The sequence below is a fragment of the Nesoenas mayeri genome (genome assembly GCF_963082525.1).
Source record: "Nesoenas mayeri genome assembly, chromosome: 2".
NCBI classification, from domain to species: Eukaryota; Metazoa; Chordata; class Aves; order Columbiformes; family Columbidae; genus Nesoenas; species Nesoenas mayeri.
The window spans coordinates 45,410,414-45,429,423 of NC_137543.1; the positions used below are offsets into that span (position 1 = coordinate 45,410,414).

General features: G+C 40.7%; 1 protein-coding gene across 1 annotated transcript in view; it reads left to right on the forward strand.

The window, feature by feature from the left end:
- Nucleotides 1-17,156, forward strand: part of LOC308038126 (ethanolaminephosphotransferase 1-like) — a 57,934-nt gene extending 40,778 nt beyond the window's left edge. The window contains exons 7-10 of the mRNA XM_080340409.1: nt 8,839-8,887; nt 11,520-11,700; nt 15,494-15,676; nt 16,739-17,156. Of these exons, the coding sequence (XP_080196535.1) occupies nt 8,839-8,887; nt 11,520-11,700; nt 15,494-15,676; nt 16,739-16,804 (479 nt within the window). The 3' untranslated portion in view covers nt 16,805-17,156. The remainder of the gene's footprint in view (nt 1-8,838; nt 8,888-11,519; nt 11,701-15,493; nt 15,677-16,738) is intronic.
- The last annotated feature ends 1,854 nt before the right edge of the window (nt 17,157-19,010 follow it).

Below are 19,010 nucleotides of genomic sequence, written 5' to 3' on the forward strand. Positions count from 1 at the left end.
GCTTTTACTGTTCTGCACACAAGAGGAGTTTGGCTGCTGTGCCATCGCTTCTCTGAGAACAGCTGGGTTTTAGCTAGTGCCTTCTGTAGTGGGAAGAAATCCAAATGAGATGCACAAGAGTGGAGATTTTTAGATGTCTTTCCTGGAGTTTCTGGGAAAAAAAAAAATAAAAATAGGCCATGTATAACCTAAGGATGAACTCAACAAAAGCACCTCTTCAGAGGAAGCTGTGGTATCACCAGGTGACACCCACTCGCTGAAAATAATGGAACTTTTATCAGGTGCCAGAACACACAAAGATATACATAAAAGCTCAGCAACACTGGTGTTTAGATTACAGATTTCAGGAAAGCCTCCCAAAAGAGAACTTTACGGATGTCTCTGGGAACTGTCTAGCACGCTGTGGACACCTGTAGGAAGGCCAAGTCTTGGGCTGCTGAGCAGTGACCTCAGAGAACTCCCTTGTGAAGCAGAGAAAATGCTGTGTAGTATTTTATGGGAATTTTTCAGCTAGCCAGTGAACAGAAACCCATAATTTTCACAGGCAGTGAGTGCAATTCCATCCTGCAGCTCCAAAACGCACACCTAGCTGAACACCAAATTTCTGCTGTTTCCAGAGTGTGTTATCCTGGCTTCTAGAAAGAAATGCCTTTTTTCTCCTAGGATGAAAGTAGCCAGCCCTTCCTACAGTTATGTGCCTGTGTGCTCAGCTGGAACTAATTACTTCTGCTCTCAGCAAGGCTCCTGTGGATGACACTCCGAAAGCTCTCCTGGGATTTAACAATTGTCCCATAGCATTATCTGGCTAGGTAAGGTCCCTTCAAAGAGCAGCACTGGACTGAGAGCTATCATTTATTTTCATCCCTTCAGGATATCCTGGATGTCTCGCATTCTCTGTCACTGTGCTATCAGGTTGAAAGCAATATAAAATATTTACAATAAGCATTTTTAAAACAGTCAATTCCCCACATAAAATCTGGTAGCACAAATGATGCTATAGACTTCATAAGAAGATCTTCACTCACAGGTAAACATCAGTGGTTCAGGGAGCAGCATTACTAATTGATGATGGTTTCTGTCTCACATTGCAATGAAATTACCTGTAATAGGTGCATGTTCTGAATGAAGCGTTTCCCATTCTTGGGACATTCATACTTGCTTTCTATGAGACAGATTTTGTAATGTCTAATAAATTCTCAGTTCAGGCTGAAATCCTCCCTTCACTAGAGACATTTATATGTCTCCTTTCCTCTACCCGACTGTTCATTTCCATGCAATTTATGGGAAATTTCTTTCAATCTATTTGTTCAGAATTAACCATAAGGCTCAGAAGTTACGGAGTGAGGCACAAAAACAGGCAAAGTGTTGTCACATCAGCTTCATTCTTTAGCGAGCCAGGTTGGAAAAATGAGTCCTGGATGCACAGAAAGATTCCTGCTCTTCCTCAGTATTAATTGCAACCACAAGAATAGGCTCTGTGGTTACAGAACCACTAAAGCATGGAGTGGATAGCTTGTACTCCATCAGTGGGTGGCACATGGGGCAGATAGTTCTGTAATCTGGACGTGATGGCACATTTAAATCTACTCTATCTGGTCAATAGCACCCAGATTTGGCTACTGAAGCCAAAGGCAAAGCCAAAGGCAAAGCTGAGACAAATTTTCAGAGTGCAGGTTTGAACATGAAATGTGAACGGAGTACTAACATCTGTAAGAGATCTAAAACTTGAACTTCCCCTTGCAGATGAGGCCACAGCACTCACAATTTTTTCCTAGGATGTGTACTGGATTAGGTTGTGTGCTTACTTTTGCAGAGTATGTGTTCTTTGAGGTTCACTCCTTCTCTGAGCTACTAAAGTATATAAAATGGGGAATAAACACATAAATGAAAACATAATAGCAGCAAAAAACTAATGATGAGACCAAGCCACAACATGTGAAACATACCAAGTACTTGAATTCTGTCATAGTGGGAAAGCACAGTTCTAATCCAGTGCCTTGTCCTTAAACTGTGTCCTGTATCCTTTGTATCAAAGGAGGCTACAGAAGGCCATGTGCTGGTTAATTATAAACACTCTGCCCTTTTTTCAGTGTCACAAAATGTTTAGAAGTCCATGATCAAACAACCATGGTCTGACATTCACATGTTGGTTATGAATAGATTTTTTTTTTGTTCTTCCTATCAGTGTTAAAGTGGGAATGTACCCATGATGTTATTTGTTTGAATATCTCTGGAAGTCCTTAAGGCTAATCCTTAACAGGACATCTATCTTGTATAAATCCATTCAGCCATTCTGTATCACAGCAGGCAGGCAGATTTCCTTTAGGCTGGAGCAATCAGAACGTGGTCCTCAACCTCTGCTCCACAGAGCTTCTGCTGCATGAGGCAGCCTGCTCTCTCATACTGGGAAAACTTGTGATCCTGTGAGCCTCCATAGCAAGATGTCAGGGTTTATTTTTACAGCAATGCAAAGCAGCAACCACAACAGTACAGAGAAGGGCAACAAAGCTGGTGAGGGGTCTGGAGCACAAGTCTGATGAGGAGCGGATGAGGGAACTGGGGCTGTTCAGCCTGGAGAAAAGGAGGCTGAGGGGAGACCTTATCGCTGTCTGCAACTGCCTGAAAGGAGGTTGTAGCATGGAGGGGGTTGGTCTCTTCTCCCAAGTAACAAGTGATAAGACAAGAGGAAATGGCCTCAAGTTGTGCCAGGGGAGGTTTACATTGGATATTAAGAAAAACTTCTTCACAGAAAGCGTTGTCAGTCATTGGAACAGGCTGCCCAGGGAAGTGGTGGAGTCACCATCCCTGGAGGGGTTTAAAAGGTGTTTAGATGAGGTTCTTAGGGACATGGTTTAGTGACAGTGTTAAGTTATGGTTGTATATTGAGGGTCTCTTCCAACCAAAATGATTCTATGATTCTAATCAACATAAGTGTATTTCTAACACTGGAAGGATATTTTTTATTTTTCATATTTACATATATTACTCATATATTACTCTCTCATACAGTTAAGTCATTCTGTAGTCATTTTGTATAGTTCCCATTGCAAAGTGGCTGATGGTTCTGCCTTGCTGATGGACAGTTGAATGATGAAACATTAAGTGATATGTTTTCAAAATGTTATCACGCCGACAGGCCTTGACTCACCTTGTTTGAAAAGTGTGGTTAACATGAGTTTGCTTCGACATGTCTGTCACCAATTTAACATTTATTAAAACATTGTTGTGACAGATTGTATGAGACTTTGTTGAAGTAAAGGGTGTGAAATGCTCACCTGTCACTCGAGATATAGATAGATAGATAGATAGATAGATAGATAGATAGATAGGAGGCAGCTGAGTTAATGTGTGGAGTAACTCCTCAGAGCCAGTCAGAACAATAACCCCGAAAAACAGAGCGTTGGAGGTCGGAGGCAGAGCAGTGTCCCGGGGTATGGATTGCGAGAGGGAGCGGGTTCGGTGGGGTTAGCAGTGAGGAGTCATTTCACGGGCACTGGGAGCCCCAGAGGAAAGTCAAACAAAGGAGCTCACCTGATGGAGTTCTTCTGGAAGCCAACCTGGGCTTTTCAAATGAAGGCACCCTTTTTCTCTGGTGCTCAGTTCTTGCTGTGCCCAGAGAAAGAGAATGGTGTGTACGCGCTGTATGAACAGGACTACATCGAAGGAGCATCTACATCCATAAATGAATTTCTCAGTCTGTACTAAATCCCTCCAAATGCTAATTGTTAGCTTACAGCTCAGATCAAGAGAGATAAATGCAGCGTGTACTTCCTTGCACTCTGAAAATAAGCTATAGAAGCAACAATCGTGATAAATGCATCCCTTTACAAATTTTATACTCAAGAAGTATCTTGGATGCTAAACATCCAAAACATCCATCAACTCCATGCATGAAGACAGTGCTCATGTTTAGACAGTGCTCTTAATCCCTGTAAAGTAATTTCATACTGTGTAGATCTATTTGGGTCATATTTTTCATCCATCCTTAAATTGCTTAATGTGTTCAGTGTTTACAGGCTCAATTAAGTCTGAAAATTACATACTACTTTTCTAATTTTTTTTTTAATTACTAAGTGGTTCTAAGTTTGCCAATTTATATAATAATAAAATGTCATTTTATAGCTAGTGGACAGCTCAATGTGCAATTATCCACCTGCACAACCAATTAAGTGTTGTTTTTTTCAAGGCATACCTGCAAAAATCAAGCTGTTCCATAAAAAGCTGCTGTTCAGTTACAAGTGCTTCTAAATGATCACCTTTTGGTGGAGCGTGTTAAGGTATTTTCATGTGCCTAGCTGCTCTAAATGTGGAAGAAATTTGGGAACAAATAGGAAAAATGTAAAGATTTTTCCAAGCTAATATTGAGGCCTAAATATATTTAATATTACTTTTTTTTGTCTAGTGGCTAAGAAAGGTAAATTATGTATTTGACATCCCATTTCTTTAAAGCAAGCATTGACCGTGATGAATTGTCAACCTGGAGACAGGCCAAGCAGCGTGCTGAAGAAGGCCATGTGGAGCTGTGGGCAGTTGAAGAACAAGAGAGGAGGGTGATAGTATTTCATTTGTAGGCTGAAATGCAACTGCAATGGCCTACTGTTAAAAAGTTGTTTTTTACTGAGCTCAGCTTCTGCAATATGCCCAGAAGAAGGTCTGCACAGAGCTCTTCATTGCCTCCCCAGGGGGAGGGATGCTCTGGGTAGTCTTTTTTTGGGGAGCACTGGCAAATGGAAGGGTACATTCCTGAACAAATTCCCATGGTTTTCCGTGGGGTGTTCACCTAAAATTACATCCCTGTATTGCATGGTCAGGAAGAGCTAATTATTAAGAAATAATATTTCAACTCTTTTCTTAGGATGGTTTACTTGTCAGGAACTTACCAACAAGTGTGATTTACAATAGCGAAGGTGCGGGGAATCTAAAAAGCTAAGATAAACATTGTCCTTCCTTGGAAGCAGTATAATTTATTTAAAAATAGTGGTTTGGGTATCTTGGCTACCTACTTAAAGTTGCTGCTTTATTTAGCGGTGTTTACAGCCTGTGAAGTTTGGGGTATTCAGAAACTTGGCTACCTGTGATGGGCTTCTGAACTTGGTCTGTGTGCCAGCAGGAGGCTCTTCTGTGGTTACTGAAATAGCATTTTCCAGGCCATCAGCAGTTTGTTTCTGGCTGCACCCTCTCTTTCTCTACAATAAGCAAGTCTGTATTTTGCAGAAATGCCTAAATTAACTTAGGCACAGCAGCCACACTGAGTAACTGCAGTGTGTCCCAGAAACATAACCTGGCTGTCTGCCGGTCTCCAATAGTCTTGAAGTTTAGATACATGAGGGTTTAAGATATCCTCATATCATTGAATTTAGATACGCTACTGTTAGTCCAGACTACCACTAGGGACAGACGTACCATGGTATCCGTCATATGCTAGGTGGGTTTTTTTGTGGTGTGTTTTTGTTTGGTTTGGCTTTGGTTGGTTGGTTTGTGTGTGCGTGTTGTGTTTGTATCTGTATTTGGGTTTGGTTTTGTTTCTGTTTCAGCCATGTCACACAACATCTTACTGTTCTGGAATTGAATTTGAAAGCACCAACTGAAGTCTAAAATTGTTGCTAGAATTTATGGGAATTTTCTTTTTGATCCCTTTTGCACACGTGTTTATAAGTATATATATACATGTGTGTATATATCTGTGTGTTTATATATAGATGTGTATTTGGAAAACAAAATATCCCTTTATTTCTCTCATGTCTCTTATCCTGAATACTTGGATACATTGTTTTGTTTTTTTTTTTGGTTTGGTTTACTTTTTTTGGTTGGTTTTGGGTTTTTTTGTGTGCGTGTTTTTGTTTGTTTGTTTATGTTTGTTTGTTTGTTGTGTTTTGGTTTTGTTTTAATGTGGACGAATTAATTTCTGATAAAGAGCTTTGCAAATGCTTATTTATCTGAAAAGGGAGTCAAGAGAGTGCAAGGCAGGGGACTGCCCATAGGATTGTACCTAAATCCGAGGATTTGGGCTTGATACCTTCAGCCTAGCGTGACACAAGAATTCCCTCTATCTGTGCCACCCATCTGTGCTTTAGTATTTCTGCCTTTAATACAGCCCTGTATTCTTATGGTTGGCTCTCAGAATTTCAGTCAGCTGGAAAAGAGAGGAAAATATTAAAGGAGAAGTTTAAAAATACTGGAAGAGCAGTAATACTTCTAATAAACGCTCAATGAGTTCTATTTTCAGTAAAAATGTCTACTACACTAGTGTGGTGTGGATTTGATTTGTTTTGGCTCGATTTTTTAAATGATTTTAAAATACAGTATGATCTTTTAGGACATTAAAAAAGAAAAGCTCCATCAGCATCACTTGGGCAGCGCTTGGGTGTCCGAGCGCCGGAGGGACAGCAGTGGGTTTGCTTTCCAGGCTGCACCTTTTGTTCCCCAGACCAGCAGGGAATGGCAGCAATGCGGAAGCAGCAGTTCAGCTCCTGGGCACAAAGGAGCCTTAATGCCAATTAGAAAACAGACTTAATGAGTACCAAAAGCAGCCCCCAAGACAGGCCTCCTTTAGCTAAAAAAAGATGGGAAAGCAACGTGTTGTAGGAAATGATGGAATTTTGAAAATCCCATAAGAAACAGAAGAACACCCTTTGCTTTCCCTACTGCATCCTCAGCTCTCGCTCTACTAAAAGAGAAGCTGTATAAAATACAGCAGAGTAACTGGTGTAACTGCCCCAGTCCGAAAGTGGCTTTTAGTTAGCTGGGGGATTGTTTGTGGTCAGTGTGTTATTTCTAACTAAAATGGCACTTCATAAAAATAACAAATTGTTGGCAACCATTTCTCTTTGAATTCTATTTCTAGTTGTAGTCGCTATTTCTGTTCCTCTCGGTTGCTTTTCTCCTAACAAATCAAACTTCAGAATTGCAGCAGGAAATTTAGATTTAACCTCAAGAGTCAATGTTTTGTCTCATGTCTGCTCTAATGTAATACAGATGTTGGAACTGCTGTACGTAACTCAAGATTTTATTGAACTAGCCCTCCCTGCCTAATAGAAAACATAGCTAACTGGAGTGCACATTAAACACAGATCACTCTGAAGGCACTAAGCTTGCGAATTTTAGAAAGATGTTTATGGAATACTTGGGCTTTTACTTCAATTGCACATCCTTCAGCTGTTTGATACAGAGTTGCTGCCATGCTGAAGAAGCAGAGCTCTTCATTTTGCTTGTTTTAAAAAGCAAAATCAAGAAATAAGCATGTAAAAATGCAATACCTCAAATTACTTACAAGCTGGATTTCCATCCCCACCCCCCCAATTCTTTGTTTCCTTCTCTTCAAAAGATAACCAGAAAGACTGGAGAAATAGATTATCTATTGCATTGCTTTTTACTTCTGTTTTCCAACAATCTCCACTATTCTTGCTTTTTTTAGTTTCCCTTCTCTTGAGCTGACACTCAGGCCAGAACGTGCTAAACACTTGGGCATGTCTTTGATGAGGACTGAATGGTAAACACTGACATATCTTGAGAGTCTGTTATGCCACATTAGCCCCACTACAAAGTCATCTGAAATCAGTTGTTTCCGCTTATTCATATTTTTCCTTATTTCTAATAACAAGACTAAAGTTTGCTACTTTCCTATACAAACAGTACACTCTGTTTCTTAAAGGAGATGCTTTTTGTTTTTTGTTTTTTTAAGGTAAAACCAGAAAGTTTACAACATCAGAATGCTTTTCTTGCGCATAACAAAATAGGAATTATGTATTAATTTAATACAAAAAAACCAATCTGCATGCCTTATAATATAAAAGTCGGGTGGAAATATGCTATCCAAAGCAATCCCCAAGCAGCAAACAGACCAGGAAAAAGCCCTCAATACACAGAAAGCAGGGAAAAACAAAACAAAACAAAACCAAAGAGCTCAGCAGGGAAACACATAGATTAAATCTGTGTCACAGATTTAAAAAGGTTTATCTATCTTTTCACCCACTTAGGCTGACTAATACTGTGGCTTTTTTTGTTTAAACCTTAAATTTCCACTTCGTGCTGGAGGTCTTTGACCCTTGGGTGGACCAACATATTTTGGATGTGGGTGTTAGATGGGGTACAACTGAGTCTCTAGGCAGCTCTAGTTAGCTCTGCTAACTGCCATGTTGGTAATAACAACAGCAATGCAGGGAGACACAGTATTAGAAAAGGCAAATTCCTTCTCCTTTGTGGGTTAAAACTGAGCTCCAGAAAGGTCACAGCTGTATTTTTAAAAAATAGTAAAAAAAGCTCACTTGTTCAAATGATGGCTGTATCGTGAAAAGGAATTCATTTCAGCCACTGTATCAGCAAAGCAGGTCATTAATTGAACCTTAGTATATTGAAATGTAAACCTGTTATTTCCCTGGTAATGCAGGCAGCACTGTTTGAGGTTAATTGTCTTTATATGCTCCATTGGAAAGCTTTTGGTGTCAGACACTTGGGGTTTTTTTTTCTACATGACCAGAGAGCAGCTCATGCAAAATGGGGCTGTGATCTTTATTGGGTCCAGCAGAGGAACCTGTATAACAAATAACTAATCCTACCTACTAGCTACATTGGAATTTTAAAAAATCTTCCAGGTCTCATTGCTCAATACACAAGAAAATCTGTATTAGCAACTATTTCTAGCCTCTAACTTTTGGAAAAATAAGGAAGGTTTTATTATTGCGTAAAGCCTCCAAACCCAGTTGGTATCCTGTAATGAGTACAGGAATACCGAGTAGTTTTAAAAATAGCACACTGGGTCTGTTATCATATGGGAAAACTCTGTGGTCATCAGTGTAGCAGGACTGTAAATCATTACATACGAATCTTTTTCTTTTCCAGGCTTCAGTTTATTTCTTTCATTTCCACAAACACTATACAACATTCACAGGTAAGTGAATTAACGTTAAATAAGTAAGTTCTATCCCTTTCCATTTAATTCTGTATGTTTAATGGAGAAATAAATGTAATGCTTGAAGTAGCCTAGCTTCTTTCAGCCAGATGCTGTCCTGATGATGTAGTAAAAGGCTTTTCTGGTCAGTTTTGAGATTCTGATTTGTTTCTTTTCCATGTTTATAATTCCTCTCCTTTTCCTTTCACTTGCTGTTCTCTAGACAGTCTCAAACTGGTTCTGCAGAGTGAACTGATGAAAGCTCTGTAGTTATAAACACTGCACTTTATTTGCAGTCAAATGTGATTTGTAACTTCTACCTGTGCTAGGTAAAATTCTGTAGCTGCTCATCCTACACTCCATGAAGTACTTTATTGTCTTCCTGATCCTCCTGTGAAACTCTCCTCTGCATGAAGCCTGCAGATAATTACCATCAGATACCGGCTAGGCAGGTGGCAAGCTGTGATTACATCTCAGAGTTGGCTTGCTGCACCTAGGACTTTTAGACACGGTTAGTTTATACTCCGATGGCCTATTTTTATTAATGCTGCCTACCTTCCTCCAGTATTTGCTAACTCGTTTCACTCATCTGTCACATCAGGTCTCTCAGATTCTAAGTGTCCTGGAGGAGGGGTTGTCATTCTATGTCTTTGGGAATTAATGAAAATTAATATTAACATTTAAATTTCAGAGAGACTATGACACAATAATACATGGCTCCTACACAGTCTTTACCTTGTCACAGTACTCAGTGTAATCACAGAATCACAGAATGGTTGAGGTTGGAAGGGACCTCTGGAGATCATCTGTATAAATGTAGGAGTAGTTACATTTAAACAGTCCTAACATTAAATTTGGCCCTTTAAAAGCAACCGGGAGGCTGATGTGGCCCACGGTGAAAATGAGTTTGACACTCCTGGACTTGTCCAACCTACCTATTAAAGCAGGTTCACCAGAGCAGATCACACAGGAAGGTGTCCAGGTGGGTTTTGAATGTCTCCAGAGAAGGAGGCTCCACAACCTCCCTGGGCAGCCTGTTCTAGTGCTCTGGCACCCTCACAGTAAAGAAGTTTCTCCTCATGCTTAGGTGGAACCTCCTGTGCTTCAGTCTGTGCCTATTGCTCCTCATCCTATAGATGAGCACCACTGAAAAGATTCTGGTCCCATCCTCTTGACACCCACCCTTGAGATACTTAAAAGCATTTATAAGCATGAATAGCCCTGAGCTTGGGGCAAGCAAAGTGTAGAGTGGGGAGATGTGGGGCCAGAAAGGCTGAGGACACACAGAAAGGCTGGAGTTTGGGGCAGGGTGTTGGGAGCAGCACTGGGAGGGGGCTGGGGACCAGGGGTGCAAGGGACTGTGGTTCAGGGAAGACTGGGAGAAGGAGGACAGCACCTCGACTGTGTCAGTCCCTGGCAGTAGCAGTATTTAGCCAATGAACATTTAGTTTTTGCTTGTTTTCCTCTTGTGTTAAGACTTTTGTTTAGTGTTTTTAGTTTCAAATCATCATTTGACACAGTTTCTCTCAAGCCTTCCAGTGGCTTTATTGTTCCTCTGAATGGAAGAGCACAGTAATTTTAAACATCCAGTCAAATTTGCTTGAAGGATGCACTCATAATCTATTTAGTGATGAGGAACCTGAGTTTTCCGATCTCCTCCTCTCTCTTCATCCTGCTGCCTGGTCTCAGTTATTATTTTGTAAGAACAATATTATTTTTTTGGAATGAGAAATATATTTATTGAATTTTTGTCTGGCTTTTTCTATAAATACCAGTGATCAGAGATTTTAAACAGGACATTTCCCAGTATACTTCAAACACAGAATTGCTCTTCTGAACTTTGATATGAAGAAATGCTCTAATGGTAGTGAACCATAGTAAATTAAACCTCCTGCTGCTTTTATAACCTCTCAGTGGGTTTTGCCTGAGTGAGAAAGATGCAAGGTAGACGCAAAGGCTGTTGATCTTACATTACCTTTTTCCTAGCTGACAGAAAAGAGTCATTTACTACCTTTGATGGCACTATCTTTAAAAGACAGCTTAAAATATTCAAGAAAAGACATCATTAATTTTCCTGTAATCTAATTAGCCAATAAAGCCTCCCCTTTAGGTTGCTCTTAGGCAACGGCGCAGGGTTGTCTAGCAGCATCACCACTAGACCTAAACAACAGCAACCTCTGCCAGCCGTGTGCTTGACTGTGTTGCCGCTGAAAACGTGGGGCATATTGACTGAAGCATTTCATGCCTCACATCAGAAGTTTCATCCTCTAAAATATATATATTTTGAATTCGCAGCTAGCCTGGGTGCTGGCTGTGCATTTGGATGGCAACTACAACAGGGTATTGCGGCCCACTTTGTGTAAGCTTAGCGGTCCATTGCCAGGCACTGATGAGCGGGTAAAGCTGACCAGAAGCTATGTGAGTAAACCAGTAGAATTTTACCCCCAAAATAATTGTTACTTGTGTATCCTACAATTTCTCATTAAATGTCTGGGTATCTAGCACATTTGCACAGGTAACTGTGCTGCAAGATGAACTCTTGGGCTGAGTTTAGGCTAGAGTTTGTAGTTACCATGCAGAAATAAAATGGATACATTTTCTTACTCCGTAAAATCATTGTATTTATTTGCAGAGCACATTTAAAGAAAACACTGAAGAATGATTCTTTGTATGAAGTACTCCTACCTCTTGTGTCACCCCTGTTGCTGTTCATTCTTCTTACAGTCTGGGTGGTTTTCTCTCCAAGCAACGTATTAGAAAAGCAACCAAGATTGTTTTTATGGATGGTTGGGGTTACTTTCTCAAATGTTATTGTAAGTATGTTTGTGGTGGTGGTAGTATTTAGAGATAGCTTTCTATTTTTACGTGAATAACAGAAGGGAACAGAAACTGTAGTGAAAAGGAGAATCACACTTCTGTTGTAGCTCTGTGTTACCCTCTTATGTAAAAAAAACACCACAGCAGTTGTCTGGACTAGGGACACTTACAGTACTGCCGTATCTACTCTACCACGGCATAACTTTTTTATGAGGCTTCTTTTTTTCCAGAGTTTTGTGAACAGCCCCAGGGAGTCCTTACTTCCAAGAACAGAACAGATATTCCCCAACACAGCCAGAACTGGGGACTTGTCTAAAGTAAAAGAAAGCTCACCACTGGCACTGATTTACCAGCAGGAGAAGGGGGGTTGTAGCCTTGCCCTGCTGTTGTGCCCATTAGTGTGGCAGATGCATTCCTGTACGATACAGCTCAGCTGATCACACATTTTCCCTTCACTGTTCAGAGCAAGGGTGTATCACTGATAGCATTTTTAGGGAAAGGTGTGAAGAGATGCAGGGGCCTTGGCATGGCTCGCTTCTCACAGATTAGTTTTTCCTATACCACATCGTTGTAACTAGTTTTCCCCCTTTTAATGCCTATGAGGCAACAGAAGCCTCAGTGAAGTAACAACACGAGCACCCTGACAATGATGCTGAGCACCGCAGTTAACCCAGCATTTTCTTCTCTGGAGAAGGCCCTTGGACTCTCTTCTTGCCAGGAGAGAGGGAAAGGAGCTGCAGCCAAGAAGGTGTTCCCGCAGTTAATGCTAAAATACCCTAAAAAGTAGCACTGATTGTCATTTTAGAAAGAAAGTCTCCAACACCATCTAAAATCATGTCACTGAGCAACACTGTATCCATGTTAAAAAGAGAAAGTCTTGAAGTGCCTTGCATTATGAGAGAGATCTTTGAAAAGGTGTGATTTTAAAAGAGAAAGTGTAACCCTGTTAGAAATTTGTATTCAGGAGCAGAAAAGAAATCGTATAAATGTATGTTTCTGAGGGGCACAAATCAAGCAGTTCCATTTTAAGGACTTAAACTCAGAGAAGTTAGGTTATTTTTAGATGTATAAGGTTTATTGTATCAATTTTTCATGATCTAATCTACCCCTTTTTCTTAAAAGAATAGTGTAGATTGCTAAATGAGAAATAAAATTTCATACCAGTGGGGAAAAGTGCTTTCAAAGTTTGGCAAACAGCGAGTTCTGCATATACATCTCAACCAACTGAGAACAATTGTGGCAGGATGCTTGGTAGGCTGCAGTTTATTAGACACTGAGTGCAATGCATATTCTTCAGGCCTTGGTTTTGATTTTACCAAAACATTTACTACAGTGTTAGAAATTCATGTGAATTAATAATGTATGCATGTTAGTGGAAATTATTAACATTTTAAAAGCAAGCATTAAATATGTATGGGTGTTAGTTGGAATTTATACCATTTTAGAAGTGAAAAACAAGCCTGTATTTCCCTTTGCCTCCTGTGGTCCCTTATACACACGTGATTCCTCCAGCATCAGAGTAAGGCTTGTCATGGCAATGCTTTTCTTCTCCATGGTAGCCAGATACACTGGGTTTCCATTATCTGTTATGTAGACCACAAAGAGCAGCCCATGTTTCTCTGTGTCCTAGCATCTTGAACTTTTCATGTCTTTGACAACATATTTAGTTGTCCAGGAGATCCCGTGGGCTAAACGCCTGGTCTCAGACCTGGCCTCATAGATGATGTGCAATGGCCAGGACAAGTAGGGAAGGTGGCAGCCTCCTGGGAGCAGCAAAAAAGCCTTAAAAAAGGAAAGCTGCTTATCTGTGAGAGGAGGACTTCTTAGCCCCGTCCCCATGGCCAGCAGCTGGACCACCTATGGGTTCACCACCCCTCTTGCTGAGAAGCCCAGACCTTGCCTTGAGATTTGCTCGTGGGGCAACTCTCACAAATATCCAGATCTGAGCAAATCATGATGGAGCACAACTGTCACAGCTCCCACTTAGGAATCTCTCAGAGGTACATGTTTGAATCCAGGAGGAGGGGACAGAGTGGGTAGGTCCTGTGGAGGAGACCTTCAGCCATCACCATAGCAGGAGCACAGTGGCCGATGTGGTGGCTGGCTGCCGAGCGGGGGCACCTCAGACTCAGGAGATGCTTCATGAGGAACCTCCCAGGGAAAATGGTAAGAGAGAAGATGCTAAGGACCTACCCAGGGGTACAAACCACAGCTGCTAGAGGTTTAAATTCAGGAGGACCAGGCGCAAGGTGTGAGCGAGGAGGATGGAGAAGCACAGGGCATTGTCCCACAGCCTTAACTTTCCAGCCTGGTTCTCCAGGCTCCAGCACTTCGATCTCTTGATGCTGCTTTTTGCCTCACTTGTAATGTGAGTCAGGGCTTCATGACCAGGGGAGATAAGGACTTATGGGAGGCAAGTAGAACATAGTCCATTTTGCAGTCCTTTGATACACTGAAGGTGAATTGCTACAAATATTAATAAGTGATCTTCATGAAAAATCAAGTACCGTATTTAATGTGGTGTAATAATGGTTTCAAACAATGTGAAATCCAGCCTCTGGACAAGTGCAATTATTCAGCCAGAAAAATTAAAGCATATAGATTGCTTTAGCAATTTCCGATACCCTCTGGAATAATTCCCAAAGGAATTATAAAACCAGTGTTATTCAAAAAATTAATAATCAAAACTGATAATGCATTGTAAGCAAAAATATTTACATTAGGTACAAATCCTTACTTCTTGCATTATTGAAAGTTAATTATTTTTTCATAGTTTATTTTTGTATTCTTCAGCTTCTACAGCACAGACATTAAGGCCAATATTTTTTCCCTGTGGTCAGACTCCTACTGCTGCTGTCGTAAGATTCTAGACACTGCACAGGGAATGAATTTTTCATTCTTCTACTGTTTTCAGGATTTATAAAATCTATTTTTAACCACATTTAAATTTTGATATTTAAATAACTTAAATATTTCAGCTGTGCCTAAAGTCCTTTTTTAAAAAAAATAGAAGAGTGTCTATGGAACATGTTTTTTCATTTCCTAAGGAGTCTAAACCAGGTAAAACACTTAGATGCACTTACCTAGCTTTAAAAATCTGAACTTAAACTCATTACATTTCAAGAACTCAATAAAATTAACCTAATTGCTTTCAGTTTAACCAGGCACCATATATTCATTTTTTCTGCCATTCTGAGCAGGATCACTTTCCCTGGGCCCCCAACTAGATCTCCAGGGAGCCCACAGCCATATTCGAGCCAAGAAAATGGCGTTTTAGTACATAAAGTAGTGCTAAAAAAGAAAAACAGGATTTAAAAGTGGCTTATATTATCTTCTCTCCCTTCTATACAATGAACTAGAATGTGTTTCCGTCATAGCATGTGATTAAGATACCAGTACGCTCTCCCAGTGATTAAGTGGCGGCACATTTGATTAGAGATCACAACTTTATGAGCTGATGTGAAAGCCTGAGGTGTCAAACACCTCCCCCCTGCCCCCCCTTGCTTTTGCGAAGATGTGCTTCGGCTCATAAAGCAGAATGTGTCAAAACACTGTATCCAGAAAAGGAATGTGTATTTTAAATTACTTGTAATAAAGTCCTTTAAGGCTCACAGGCAGTGAGGCACAAAGGTGTATCTGCAGCAGTCTTCTCACCAGAAACAAGTCCCATTTTGAGCCCTAGCTTTGTTTTCCCCCCATAAAAGCAACCTGCAGAGAACACGGATGTCCTTTTGCGCCAATGCCTGGGCTGGGCCGGTGCTTCTCACCTGGTGCCTTTTGTTCCAACAGTGCAAGGTGATCATCTGCCAGATGAGCAGCACCCGGCCGGAGCTTCTCCACTGGTTCCTCTTCCCGCTGGCACTGGTGGTCTATGCGGCCATCTCGGGGCTGCTGGGCTGGATGGAAGAAGCGGTGTTGGCCACGTTCACAGCCCTGGTCACGGCCGCCCACCTGCACTACGGGGTCTGCGTGGTGAGTGGGACCCTCCAAAGCAGCCACGGGAGCGCTGCACCAGGGTGGGCAGGGAGATGGGGGTCTGGGAACGGGTTTGACACTGTCCAGCTGGGGCAGCAACATCAGTGGCTTGGATTACTCCAATGTAGCCGACTGGTAGGGGCTTTAAACCCATCACAAGCTGAATGCGTATGGACTGTTCTTATGTAGCATTCAATCCATATGGCATGAATCCTCCTACTCCTTTTCCCTTTCTTCTTCCCGAGGTTATTTGACTGAAAAAAAAATAGGAAGGTAAAATGCAAAGTGACATGAATAGAATTAACAAAATAAGGGTAACTTTGCTTTGAATCTGCAGGCAAAATAGCTGTCCTAATTTCTAATATTTTCTTTGCTGTCTGTTAACGTCTCTCAATCTGGAGACATGAATAGCTTTCCAGCTCATTCAATCTTACCAGTGCATTTTTGTGTCTCCTGGATATCAGTGTTTGTCATTTATTGCAATCTGAATTAGTGCTTAAATTCATTTTTCCTCAGTTAATGTCCTCTTTTTTAAAGAGCATTGCCAAATGATCCTAAGGAAAGCATCTTAATGGGGGTTTACTTTCAGAGAAAACAACTTGCATGGCAAATATCTCATGTCACAGGGAGTTGGTCAGCATTCTTTTATTTAAGATGATACACCATGGGATATAAGGATATTCCTTCCCACCTTTGAAAGAGGCTTTTTGCCAGCAGACATTGGCCTTATAGTAGATTTTACCTCAGCATCGATGTGGGCCAGTCAGTGAGGTCGGAATGGAAACACCTGGTCAAAATTCACTATTGATTGAATGGGTCCAGCTCCACCAGTTTGTATCATCTGTGAATCTGGTCTGTAGTGACTTCCCATCAGTGTGCTGCAAGAGGAAGGTGAACACCACAGCTGTCTTGCTTGAATGAGAGAGGTCCCCATGTACTTGTAGGTCCCAAAGTACATGAGGACTGTGGCTGGATTGTCCCTCACGACTAGGAGAAGAGAGATGGTGAATTGTGAAGTACATACAAAACTGATTGCTAATCTCTGTGATTTTTCTTTAGGGGATGCAGCTGAGTGAGCACTTGAACATTTACATCTTTTCCCTGAAGAAACGTGTCCAGGAGTGAACACCTGCACTATGATCAGACTGTAACACTTGATGTGGAGATTCTTCTGATGTGATAAATAGTTGGAATTTATCTGATTAAAATAACCAAAGAATAGAACAGTCCAGATATCCAAACCACTGCAACAATGATACAGCAAGATGCTTCATCTCAGAGGAAGATTCCCGTCCAGCAGAGAAGTGATTACCAAGTTGTTCTGCTGCTAATATTTATTCTCTTCACTAATGCCGTGTTACTACTCCCTCTGAAGCTTTTGTCTTCCTCCTCCTCACCACTGTGTCCAAAGTCCTGGGTAAATCCGTGCCAGGTTACAGGAGCTCCTTGGTGTTTTATAACCAGCACTGCTTTTGCCCAGCCCCGTCACCAGTGGGACCCCAGCAGTGTAAACCCTCCTGGTACGTCCTTCCCACTCCCACATTGGTGCCTGCTTCGTTTTCCATATTTATTTTCCTCATGACTCATTTCTTCCATACAACCTCCTGAAAGGCTTAGGCACATTCAGGCTTTTCCTCACCTCAAATTAATGTGTTAAAAAAGAGTAGAATGAGTTCAGAAAGCTTTAGGTACAGTAAAGTGGTTTTGAAACCTATGATTTTTTTCCCTCAGTGTTAGGATGAGTCTCAGGTGACCTGTATCTGTCACAAATGCAGGCTTCATACAGCAGCAGCTGGTCTTTATACTTATTTTCTAGGCAGTAACAAGTGCATTGTTGAGATTTTGATAGCAACAAGCAACATACCCTACAAAGGTAACCAGCCGAGAACAAATTTGGCCAGCAAACCTTTGAAGATTGTCATGTTTCACTGCAAAACTGGTTAGTCAAACCTCATCTATGAGTATGGAATGCTAAGCAAATAATTATATACCTGCGTGCTTGAAACAAATTCTTGTGATTTTAGATAATGACAAAGAATAATAATTGAGACAAGAAAAGCTTTTCTTTTAGACATTACATGTTTGCATGCAGATGTAAATTGCTCACTTCCTCTATAATATATGTAGGTTTTCTGCATGCCTCAGAGGAAGGAGGGAGAATTTGAGATTCATCTCTTTTCATGTGCTGCCCTAGCCAGAGGGACTTTGTGGCCTTGGAGCACTAATGAAACAATCTGTCCACATTCCCCAGGGTAAGCTTTATATTACATTTCTTGCACAGAGGGATGTGACTGACGGACTGGCACGTTTATTAACTAGTTAACTATCTCACCTGCCAGAAGCAAGGCAGAAGGGTCATTTTTAAACCTGCTGAGCCTTAAGTTCACCTTTTTTTCCTTAGACTCTTCCTCTGGCTTTATCACTGGCCCGATAATTTTTTCCCCAGTTAACATACCCTTACATCAGTAGCTCCTATTAACATTTTCAGCTGAGTACCAACTAGTCATATCTTCACGAACAGCTTCAATTTAATGCTAAAAATGGCAGTTTCTGTGTTCGAGGGGCAATGACAAATTTGAGGTAGGCATGCACCCAGCAATCTCAGTGTTTGATGAAGTTAAATACTACAACAGATATCAGATACACTGCCACAAAAGTCTTACCTATTTCAACAGTTTATATTTAACCCATTAATTAAAAGTTCTGACAAACAATATAATTAAAATAAAATAAAACCCCAAAATACCTCTGAATTGAATGTGGTTGTTCTGGAGGAACTCCATGGACAGGCTTCCTTTTTCCTTCTGTCTTGCACTTATTTATGGAACAGTTGGAAATAAGGGTCACAGAAGCAGCACAATTTGATGCACTGTAATGGAGTATTTTGCAATATTTCATTTAATGAAATTATAAAACTTGAACTGCCACAACCTGCCTGCACTTGTACCTTCCTGAAGAGAAATATAGTATCACTTTTAAAGGAAACTAAGCTCCAGCCAGCTTTTCAACATCCTATATGAAGACATGGCAAATAACTTTCTTTTTCCTTTTTAAAGCAATTTGTCACTACAATCTCTATGAAAACAAGTATAAAACCAGATCATGTATTGCACAGTGTATATATTGAATTGTTAACCATCTTGGATGGTGACTGTTTCAATGAATAGGAATAAAAATGCTTTGTTCATAGGGCGGTATGATCACAGATTTATTTGTGAAGTCAGATAGTGGTATGAAAATGTCTAGCAACTCTTTTTTTTGGTCACGACACTGTTGCAGAAAGTTTTCAACTACTTGAACTAGAAAATATATTTACAACTTTTCTTATGCT